Source organism: Bombus vosnesenskii, unplaced genomic scaffold (assembly GCF_011952255.1).
Source record: "Bombus vosnesenskii isolate JDL3184/JDL3185 unplaced genomic scaffold, Bvos_JDL3184-5_v1.1 scf7180000013361, whole genome shotgun sequence".
NCBI lineage: Eukaryota > Metazoa > Arthropoda > Insecta > Hymenoptera > Apidae > Bombus > Bombus vosnesenskii.
Genome location: NW_022882994.1, coordinates 1,325,691 through 1,336,466, shown reverse-complemented (window position 1 = coordinate 1,336,466; position 10,776 = coordinate 1,325,691). Strand labels below are relative to the sequence as shown.

General features: G+C 40.6%; 2 protein-coding genes across 2 annotated transcripts; both read left to right on the top strand.

Annotated features, from left to right (window-relative positions):
* The first annotated feature begins 2,462 nt into the window (after positions 1-2,462).
* On the top strand, positions 2,463-2,870 carry LOC117237186. Its single transcript, XM_033500910.1, has one exon. The coding sequence runs from the start codon at positions 2,486-2,488 to the stop codon at positions 2,801-2,803; it is 318 nt and encodes a 105-aa protein (XP_033356801.1). The 5' UTR covers positions 2,463-2,485; the 3' UTR covers positions 2,804-2,870.
* A 2,398-nt stretch (positions 2,871-5,268) lies between these two features.
* LOC117237185 lies at positions 5,269-10,776 on the top strand. The gene is made up of 4 exons (XM_033500909.1): positions 5,269-5,612; positions 6,028-8,051; positions 8,660-9,612; positions 10,143-10,776. Exons 1-4 carry the CDS (start codon positions 5,547-5,549, stop codon positions 10,646-10,648), a joined length of 3,549 nt encoding a protein of 1,182 aa, XP_033356800.1. The 5' UTR covers positions 5,269-5,546; the 3' UTR covers positions 10,649-10,776.

Genomic DNA, 10,776 nt, shown 5'->3' with positions numbered 1-10,776 from the left:
GAACGATGAAGAATTATGAAGAAATAAAGCGAGCGGGCATTCCGTTGATCTTTTATCTTGGCGTCACTTTGTATGAGATAATGGGTTGGCAACTAAGTGATTGCGGACTTTATCAATACTACCCAATGACAAAATCCGCAATCACTTAGTTGCCAACCCAATAGGATAGAAAGTCTGAACGATGAAGAATTATGAAGAAATAAAGCGAACGTGCATTCTGTCGATTTTTTATCTTGACGTCACTTTGTATGAGATAATGGGTTGGCAACTAAGTGATTGCGGTTTTGTCATTAGGTGGCAATGACAAAATCAACCCAACAGAATAGAGTAGTCTGAACGATGAAGAATTATGAAGAAGTAAAGCGAACGTGCATTCTGCTGATTTTTTATCTTGACGTCACTTTGTATGAGATAATGGGTTGGCAACTAAGTGATTGCGGATTTTATCATTAGTTACCAACCAAATAGAATAGAATAGTCTGAACGATGAAGAATTCTGAAGAAGTAAAGCGAACGTGCATTCTGTCGATTTTTTATCTTGACGTCACTTTGTATGAGATAATGGGTTGGCAACTAAGTGATTGCGGTTTTGTCATTAGGTGATAATGACAAAATCAACCCAATAGGATAGAAAAGTCTGAACGATGAAGAATTATGAAGAAATAAAGCGAACGTGCATTCTGTCGATTTTTTATCTTGACGTCACTTTATATGAAATATAGGGTTGGCAACTAAGTGTTTGCGGACTTCATCAATACTACCCAATGACAAAATCCGCAATCACTTAGTTGCCAACCCAACAGGATAGAAAGTCTGAACGATGAAGAATTATGAAGAAATAAAGCGAACGTGCATTCTGCTGATTTTTTATCTTGACGTCACTTTGTATGAGATAATGGGTTGGCAACTAAGTGATTGCGTATTTTGTTAATACCATCTGATGACAAAATCCGCAATCACTTAGTTGCCAGCCCAATATCTCATACGGAAAAATAGACAAGTTTCGTGGTCGAATGTGCAACAAATCGAACAATTACAATACTCGCGAGGAAGTGCTAAAAATCGGCGCCAATGATTATCTTGTGAACGTCCTAATTTCGTTCATGTGCAACGTTTACGAAATTGTGTACTTGGCAACTAAGTGATTGCGGATTTTGCCATTGGATGGTATTGACAAAATCCGCAATCACTTAGTTGCCAACCCAATAGATACAATTTTCGATATAATTTCGATATAATTTGATATTACGCGAAAACCTGTTAGGTGTAGGTTAAATATCGAATATAAAAATTTTCTAGAGGCTAAAGCTATAGCTGTCGAGACGAATTATATCTCGATATTCTTCGGTCTTTTGCTACTTCGACGTATATGTTCGATGTTATCTTTAAAGTAGGAAAAAGTGGTAGGAAAGTTGACGTTTAATCTCGTAGAAATTAGACAAGTTACTCAGACAGAAGGAACGTGTTATTTGGCCAACTTTACGATAAACAGATGAAACAAATTATTCTTCGTTTGCCGAGAACCACTTCACCGTGTACGTGAAAAATTGGTCGTTCGCCCGACGACGAGACAATGTCGTGGAATTAAAAATTCCTTTTCGCTGGTGCAGAAAATTGAAAAGTATTAAACGCTCGGGAAGAATACATGCGGTGTTGTAACATTTCGTAAACGTTGGACATGAACGAAATCAGGACGTTCACCAGACAATCTTTGGCGCCGATTTTTAAGACTCCCTCGCGGGTATCGTAATTCTTCGATTTCGTTGTTGCACATTCGACCACGAAACTTGTCTATTTTTTCATATAAAACGGAAAGAGCAAGGTACATCCAGCGGAAAAGCTCACAGCGAACCTCTACTAGACATTTCTGAGAAATGAAATTTCTTAACCTTAGTCGAGTGAAACGCTCGAAATTAATACACTTTTTCAATGCGTCTATTTAAACTACTTGTACTTGGCCGCGCCGCTTCGTTCCAGCAAAAAGTCAAATATAATTTACAAGCAATAACAGCCGGCCAGTGTCATATACTTTTTCATCGATTCTCATTTCCGGGATACATCAGCCTTGAACGATAAAACAGTGGAAAATTTCTTGCGTGCATATATTTATTTTAACTGCCTGCAATATTTTCTATCCGTCTATTAACGCGTCTTTCTCGGCTCTGCTCTCCAGCCTCTGCGATCGTGTAAGGTGTTGAAAATTTCGAATTTCATTTTACACCTGCCATATAGCTTTACAGCTAATTAGCCTACGATTTTATTCTCTGCCACGATATTTCCTTGTCGCTCGAACGAGATACAACCAACTTTAGCAAAAGTAAGATACTATTTTTTTGCATCAAGCAGCAGCATCTTCCAAAAAAAAAAAAAAAAAAAAAAGAAAAAGGAGGGGTAGAGGAGGCGATAGAAATAGGAATGGAAATAAAATGCTAAAACATTGATCGTTCTGTTGAAAGGCGTTTATCACGAACACGAACGAGAAAATATGGGAACCGTTTCGATCGATCTTCGATCACTGGACACAAGTGAAAGGCGAGGCCAGCTGGGTGGAAGTTCTCATGCCGCGGGATCCTCGAACGAGGGTCCTGAGCCGGATGACTCGGACGCCGCCAGCAACGAAGCTCGTCTACGGGGTGTGCTGCAACCGACCTCGACCGAGGATCAGGCGGGAAATGTTCGACGACTTCCGGCGGAGGACGCTGAACCTCGCGGTCAAATACTAAAACTCGGTTATCCAAAAGGCAAACGAAACAACGGGAAGAAATCAACTCGGTGCAAACGCAGGGTCACGTTCGCCGTATAAGTTCCATTCCGACGCTACTTTCACAAATGTGAGAAATAAAGCGAAATAAAATTGATCGTATTTTGAACATTCGTTGCATTGCTATTTGTTAGACATTTACTTATTTATTTATTTATAATTACATATTACAATATATTATAATATGCTTTATAATGATTTTTACTTTATAATACTATAATATAATACTATATTTATAATACTATAATACTATAATATACTTCTTGATGATTAGAAGCTTATTATCTACTTTTATATTGTATATTATAATATTTGTTATATTAGGTGGTCCGAAAAGTTTCTTTCGTTTTATAAGGAATAATGGATGCACAACATTTTTCATTTTATATTATTGTATCGAATTACGTATGATCGATTTTGTTCTATCAAAATAAAGATCACAATGTTCGACAGATTAGGTTTCATGTTTGTATAAAAATTCGTTGTAAAAGACGTGTCTGTAAAAGAAAGACACTACCCGGACAATCTAATATTATAAATTTGTTAACGTCAGTTTTGAATTCTGCGAATTAACGTCAAATCGCCGTACGATTTCTCAAATGTTAAATTTAGAGTTTCGGGAATTTTGTATTTTCCCGGAAAAATAGGTAAATTCGTGTAACCTCGGGCAAATATCTAATACGATGTGTAACAGCTAAACTGCGAGTATTTACGCATTTAGCAATAGCGTAAATATGTATGTGAGTATAAATAGAGCGCGTTTATCAAAGAGGCAAAATACGTATCGGGATATTTAGAAGATGGAAAACATAATTCTACCCGAGTTCTACTTCTTCGTCGATGCTTGTAAGAGCGTGAACTTGCGTAAATAATTGTAATCTGACGATAACGATCGGACAAAGCTACGACAATTTCACGGTAGATTTATGGAAATTTAATATACGTGTGTCATAGGAAATTTCTTTAAAATAGATTCTACGATATACAGGGTGGTTGGTAATTGGTGGTCCAAGCGGAAAGTGGGTGATTCTACGCGAAAAAAGAAGTCGAAAATATAGAATAACAATTTTTCGTTCGAGGCTTTGTTTTCGAGAAAATCGACTTTGAATTTTCGCTCGGTACGCGTGCGGTTATAACGGATCACATTGTAGATTGTTGTCTCGATGAAAAAATTTAAATAAAAAGAAAACAAAATTGTTTCTTCTGATATCTTTTCTAAATAAGTTAAAGTTAAAAAGTTAATTCTGATATTTTAGTGTAATTGAACTATAGTTTGATATTAGTCGAGACTTTGTTTCGTATACAGGGTGGTTGGTAATTGTTGGTCCAAGCGGAAAGGGGTGATTCTACGCGAAAAAAAGTCGAAGATATAGAATAAACATTTTTGTTTCTTAATTTTTTAATTTTTCCATCGAGACAATGATCTACAGTGAGATCCGTCATAACGAGACGCGATAAAGTGCACGCGTACCGAGCGAAAATTCAAAGTCGATTTTCTTGAAAACAAAGCCTCGAACGAAAAATTGTTATTCTATATTTTCGACTTCTTTTTTCGCGTAGAATCTTCATGAAAATTTAATATACGCGTATCATAGGAAATTTCTTTAAAATAGATTCTACGATATACAGGGTGGTTGGTAACTGGTGGCACAAGCGGAAAGGGAATGATTCTACGCGAAAAAAGAAGTCGAAAATATAGAATAACAATTTTTTTTCTCTTTTTTAATTTTTCCACCAAGACGACGATCTACAGTGAGATTCATTATAACGAGACGCGATAAAGTGCACGCGTACCGAGCGGAAATTCAAAGTCGATTTTCTCGAAAACAAAGCCTCGAACGAAAAATTGTTATTCTATATTTTCGACTTCTTTTTTCGCGTAGAATCACCCCCTTTCCGCTTGTACCACCAGTCACCAACCACCCTGTATACGAAACAAAGTCTCGACTAATATCAAACTACAGTTCAATTGGACTAAAATATCAGAATTAACTTTTTAATTTTGACTTATTTAGAAAAGATATCAGAAGAAACAATTTTGTTTTCTTTTTTTTTAAATTTTTTCATCGAGACAACAATCTACAATGTGATCCGTTATAACCGCACGCGTACCGAGCGGAAATTCAAAGTCGATTTTCTCGAAAACAAAGCCTCGAACGAAAAATTGTTATTCCATATTTTCGACTTCTTTTTTCGCGTAGAATCACCCCCTTTCCGCTTGTACCACCAGTTACCAACCACCCTGTATACGAAACAAAGTCTCGACTAATATCAAACTACAGTTCAATTGGACTAAAATATCAGAATTAAAAGAGAAATATTTATAATACTCGGAGAATATTTATAACCCGACGAATATTATGATACTTAAAGAATGAATAATACTTAGACGATATTGGAATATTAAACTTAGATTTGATCTCGAATTTTCCATATTTTATATATTTCTTACGATATTATTGATATTACGCGCGTCTAATGGAAATACCAATAACAGTTTATCGAAGATGATCATTTTAATTCGTCGAACGCTTGTTCGTTCATATCGATAGGTAGAAATCGAGGATCGATTGGCGAATGTTTTGGTAACCGTGGATCAGCCGATCCCCCATTGTTAATTAAATGCACGTTCAGTCATCGTTCAAAATGCCGCGTCGCTGAGTCAACGGCAATGGAATATCCCTTGTAAAATTATAATCACACGTTTCAAAATTCTAAGTGATTACGATCGAAACAATCAAAATCCATCGTATCGGTTCCCAATGATTTAAAGAATCGTCCAACAATGAAAGGAATCAGGACATTCGTGTTGCAGGATCTTTCTCACGTTTTACCCACAAAAAGTTTCCAGGTACCGACACTCAAATTGCCATCATACGCGAATTCACGTTTTCGCGAATACGATCGAAAACAGCTTGGATAGAAAATCATTTTGCTCGAATAAATATTATAAACTAGAAGCTTCTATCAATTCACGTACTCGGTGAACCATAAAAATAATCTGTCAGACGAAAGTCTAGATTTCGATGAAATTATATTTCGGTGAATTGAATCATTTCGTTTAGATTAGATTCTCCAATTACCTCTACGTAATTAAATCTACACAGCCTTTGTATCTTGTACACATATTGTCAGACATCGACGTTCAAATTTCCCGTAAATGCAAAAAGAAAAAAAAAAAAAAGAAAAATAATATCATCGCAATATCCATTGGATATTATAGAAGGTAATCTTACGCGAAATTTTATTCTTTCGAAACAAAACAGAAAAATCTCGTGCCAAGTTATTACCTGTCGTCGTCGCAAGTGCACACAACATCGTCGTCTCGTCGATTTTGGAATTTCTTCGACTTCTCGTGCAAAGAGGAGCCGGCCAATCGCGACAAAAAGAAGTGTCTGCCTTCGAATGGCATCGTCTCGTCGTCCTTATTCTCCAACGATGCTCTGGATGCCGTCTCGAAATCCGTGTCGCCGAATTCCGTGACCACGACCGTAACGTTCACGCCAAAATACATCAACGATTCTCAACTGGACCTGAAGGCAACGTCGATGACATGTTTAAAAATCCAGGGTCTAATGAAACAAGACAACTTGGTGTCTTTGCTGGATGGAAATCCTGTGCCAAGGACGCTGAAATGGAAACTCAAAGGTTACAAGACTCTTCGAAACGAGCAGGCTGTTGACTTCGCCTTCGTTCCTGGCGCAAAGTCTTACGAGTGCGATATTCTACCGCGAAACGAACACCACGAACACGAACAGTCAAATCGTAGAATGCTACCACGTCGGAAGAGCATCTGCTCGGGGATGGAAAACAGCGGTGAAAATGACACGCTGTCCTTGACGACGAAAGCCATCGAGAACAAGGCTAAGATCGAGCGTGTGAAGAAAGTAGACGCTAAAGACGCTAATATCGTGGAAAAGGAAAGTAACCTGGAGCGTAAGAATATTTCAGACGTGGACAGACCAGCGAACGTTTCCAGTCGGGAGACTTCAAACTGCGAGTTGACGGCTCGCGCGCTTCAAAGCGCTGGCCCGAAGAAAGAGGAGATAAAGTATCTGCCGATTTTGAAATCGGAACTGTCAGCGGCAACGAGTCAGACGCAGCCAGTGGCTCGATTTTGCTCGCGACCGCCAAAGAAAATCCAGAAACCTGCAGCTCCGGTATTAAACCGAACGGAGAAAGAGGCTGATAGCGCGAAAGACGTTTCTTCGATGGAACTCGACGAAGAAAAGAAAGCTGCCGCGTCTCAGGAGAAACAGGCTTCTTCCCTTTCGAAACCGTCGGCTCCGGGGTACTCGGAAGTAACCGGAAGCGCGTCGCAGCGGCGCTCTATGGGAAACCGTGGGGAAGAAAGATATCCGATGGAAGGTGAAGCGAAGGCTCGAGAAACGGAGAATGACACGAGTGCTTTTCAATCGTCCGCGAAGATGTCGCGAACTGAACCGACGGAATTCGCCAGAGATTCCGCAGAAACGTCGGAGAAGAGGCAAGCTGCGTCACGGACGTCTACCTATTTCGCTCCAAGAGCTTCCGGAGGTTTCAGTCACGGCTGGAACAGGCAATCGTCCAAGACCCAGGGTAACCGTACGTTCGAGTCGATAATTGGAATACCAGAGAACACGACCGCGCCGTTGAAGTTAAGCAGACGAAACGAGGGACAAGGAGTGAAGTCGTCGCCGTGCGCCGCCACGCAAGTCAGATTGCAGCAAAACGAAGGCAGAAGCGTATCGAACTCGCGAACGAATTCCTCCGGCAACGGTAGGTCGTCGATGGCCGGAAGCTCGGACGGGGGCTCTCGAAAACCACCGGCTTCGTTCGCCCCGTTTACGACCAGAAGATCTTCCTCGAATTCCTCTTGTTTATCGAGGAAGCCAGCGGTGTCGAAGAGGACTGGCAACGGAGCGAAAAGCGCGTTCAACTCGAACAACTCGCTGAATATTTCCACTTGCAGCGTGAATGCGGCGAGGAAATGTCGCGATAACAACGCCAGATGCCCGAGAGCGAGGAAGTGCGAGCAGGAGAGGCCGAGGAGTAAAAAGGATAAAAAGATTTGCAAACGTTATTGCTGTCCTGCGTTGCAGACGCCGACCCAGTGCGATTATAACAGGTTCCAATGCCCGAAGATTAAAAATGCCACTCAGATAGAGAAATACGAGGTGAAGAAAGATCCCACGTGCAGGCCGAATGAGACGGATGAACAGTCGAGAGAGTTTTGCACGACTATGGAGAGGAGCAGGCCTTCTGATCGGGATTGCAAGAGGCAAACAGAGAGGAAATGCAGCAGAGAGAGGTATATAACGCGAATCTTCGACTCTGTCGTTTCTTTAGTTTCACTTTTGTCATTGGATAACGCTGCAAGTAAATCGATCCTTCGGTTTGACTTTTTAAACGCGATAGAACTTGGCGTGAACGTGCACGACTGTTTCGCTTATCGGAAGAACATTTTAATTAGTTAACGATTAACGCTTTAGAGACGAGTCTCTCTTTGAACGTCGAATGAAGTAGTATGACAGTAAACACTGTGGTACTTTCAAGTTTAAAGAGAAAAAGGTACAGGTGAATCATTTTGAATGGAATACGTAGCTCCATTTAGAATGGATTCTTCGTGTGTCTCGATGGAGTTTAGCAGTGCCAGAAAGATTATATCGATGGTGTGATTCTCCTAAAAGTTACTAAAAGCAATTAAATTCTTTTTTTATTTAATAGTCACTTCAGTTAATGTAAATACACGATCACGTAAATATACTCCTATTTATTTCACGTCTGTGTATTCACGTGCGTTTATACTCGAACTACGGTGGTATCTATCGTACGTCGTTACTTAACTTTAACGTTGATTTATACGCAGCGATAACTAATTCCTATTGGCAATGTTCTGATAAACACGCGATCATTTAGGAGAGATCGAAGCTGCGATAGGAGGCGAAGAAGATCCTGCGAGCGAGAAGAGCGACGAGACTGCTCCAGACAAGAGGAGGGTCGTACGATCTGCACGAAGCCGAGGAAAAGAGATACATCGTGCAAACGTCGAAGGAAATGCAACGATCGCGACTGCGACAGAAGATCGGCGAAATGCACCGGCAGGAGAAACTACACCCAGTCGGCATTTTCAAATCATTCGACGAACGTGCCGAAGAACGTGAAACGCTATTCCTCTTTGCCAGCCTTCGCCTTCCCTCTGATCACTATGAAAAACAGTAAAGAGGCGAGACAGAGCTTGTTCGTTTCGCCGTCTGTATGCAAATTTCTGCGATCGCCGCTGGTTCGTTCGAAAAGCGACGACAAATGCAAGAAGCCATCGACCAAGTGTAAGCTGACAGGTGGCAAAGACGAGGACAAGTGCAAGAGGCCGTCTGCAAAGTGCAAGCTGAACGCTGACGCCAAATGTAAAAAGGTGGACAGTTGCAGGAAAGAGAGCACTAAATGTAAAAAAGAGGATCCATGCAAAAGATTGAGGGGGACCTGCGAGAAGGAGAAGGAGGATCCTTGCAAGAAAACGAGAGGAACCTGTGAAAAGAAGAAGGAAGATCCGTGCAAGAAGGTGAGAGCTATTTGCGGGAAGAGAGAAGATCCTTGCAAAAGGACGAGGACTACTTGTGGTAAGAGAGAAGATCCTTGCAAAAAGAGGACAAGCTGCGGTCCAGAAGTAAAGAAAGTGGAGGATCCTTGCGAGAGAGTAAGATCAGCCTCCGAGAAGAAGGATGATCCTTGCAAAAAAGCCAGCAGGCCCAGCTGTTCCGCCAAGAGCGATCCTTGCAAACCATCTGACAAGCTAAAATGCAGTGCTGTGAAGGATACCAAGTGTACATTGGAAGATTCCTGCTTGAAAAAGAGAGAACAACTGTGCCAAGGTGACTTGGGAGCTACCACAAAACGTTATGTTCCACAAATCTTAGTGTAATTCACGCGGTAAAACAATTGTCGCTATGGGTTTGCAATATTTTTCAGAGATGTTCTTTGTGTAACTATTGTATTACGCTTTGACAGATTATTCTACACGATCATCCATAGAAGTTCCCGTAAGTCTTATGAAAGGGTCGTTTTTACTCGAACGAAACGTATAGAATATCACATAGTAACAGGTTTACAAGATATGTTAACGTATGAAGCGATGATAAAACGGAAATCTTACACATTTTGCGATGCAATTTTGTAGTATCTTATTCGAACAAAATTGGCCCTTTCGAAAGTTTCTCTTCCCTTGCTTTCATTACGTTATACGTGATCTAATGTAAGTAAAACCGCAAAATGTAACCCTAAGAGGCGACCTAATGCTTCTCTAACTTAGTTCATACAAATATCGTTTGACGTGAACATCCTAATGGCAATCTACTCGTAGCTTCCATATTAATTTAGTTGCAATTTTATTCGATTGTCGCAGAAAGATGCATGGCATCGTCCACAACCGCTGAGTCGGCGAAAGAGAGGCTGGATAGAGAACGAAAGGAGGTAGAGGAGTGTAAGAAGCACATTAAAAAAAACCACCACAAGAAGAAAAAGGAATCTGCGACTGGTTTAAAGTGTGCCACCAACCCTTGCAAACAACAGCTTAAGGACTCTCAGTCAAAGTTCGCGTCCATTGACCTACCCTTACAAAGCTTCGTGAACGTTATATCGAACACGTGTATGAGCCAAGGCAGCAATTTGGTAAATCTTCCGCGGGATCGATCGTATTCCATCTTGAACTCCGTGAATCATGACGAAGTCAATAGGGAAACGGATTCGCCAGAGCCCACCAGGAATTTTTGGAGCTTCAACGATGAAAACCTGGAGCCAGTGATTACACCTTCGATGGATAATACATCTCAAGATAATGCACCAGTAGAGGATGTTCATTCGGGATCGACATCAAACTGGCTCTTTTCGTGGCTCAACTGTAAATATTGAAACTATTCGCTGGCTTGTCGACGAGACGATAATCTATCAATTTCAAATCATATCAATCGTATCGATAATCAATTTTTAAATCTACTTTATTCGTATTTGAATGTTGTTTTAGAATGGTCTTGGAAAAA

Bases quoted from the DNA above. Each gene is read 5' to 3' on its own strand.
- LOC117237186 (XM_033500910.1), top strand. From the start codon at position 2,486: ATGGGAACCGTTTCGATCGATCTTCGATCACTGGACACAAGTGAAAGG.
- LOC117237185 (XM_033500909.1), top strand. From the start codon at position 5,547: ATGAAAGGAATCAGGACATTCGTGTTGCAGGATCTTTCTCACGTTTTA. The intron at 5,613-6,027 runs GTACCGACACTC...GAAACAAAACAG, and splicing joins TACCCACAAAAAGTTTCCAG to AAAAATCTCGTGCCAAGTTA. The intron at 9,613-10,142 runs GTGACTTGGGAG...CGATTGTCGCAG, and splicing joins GAGAGAACAACTGTGCCAAG to AAAGATGCATGGCATCGTCC.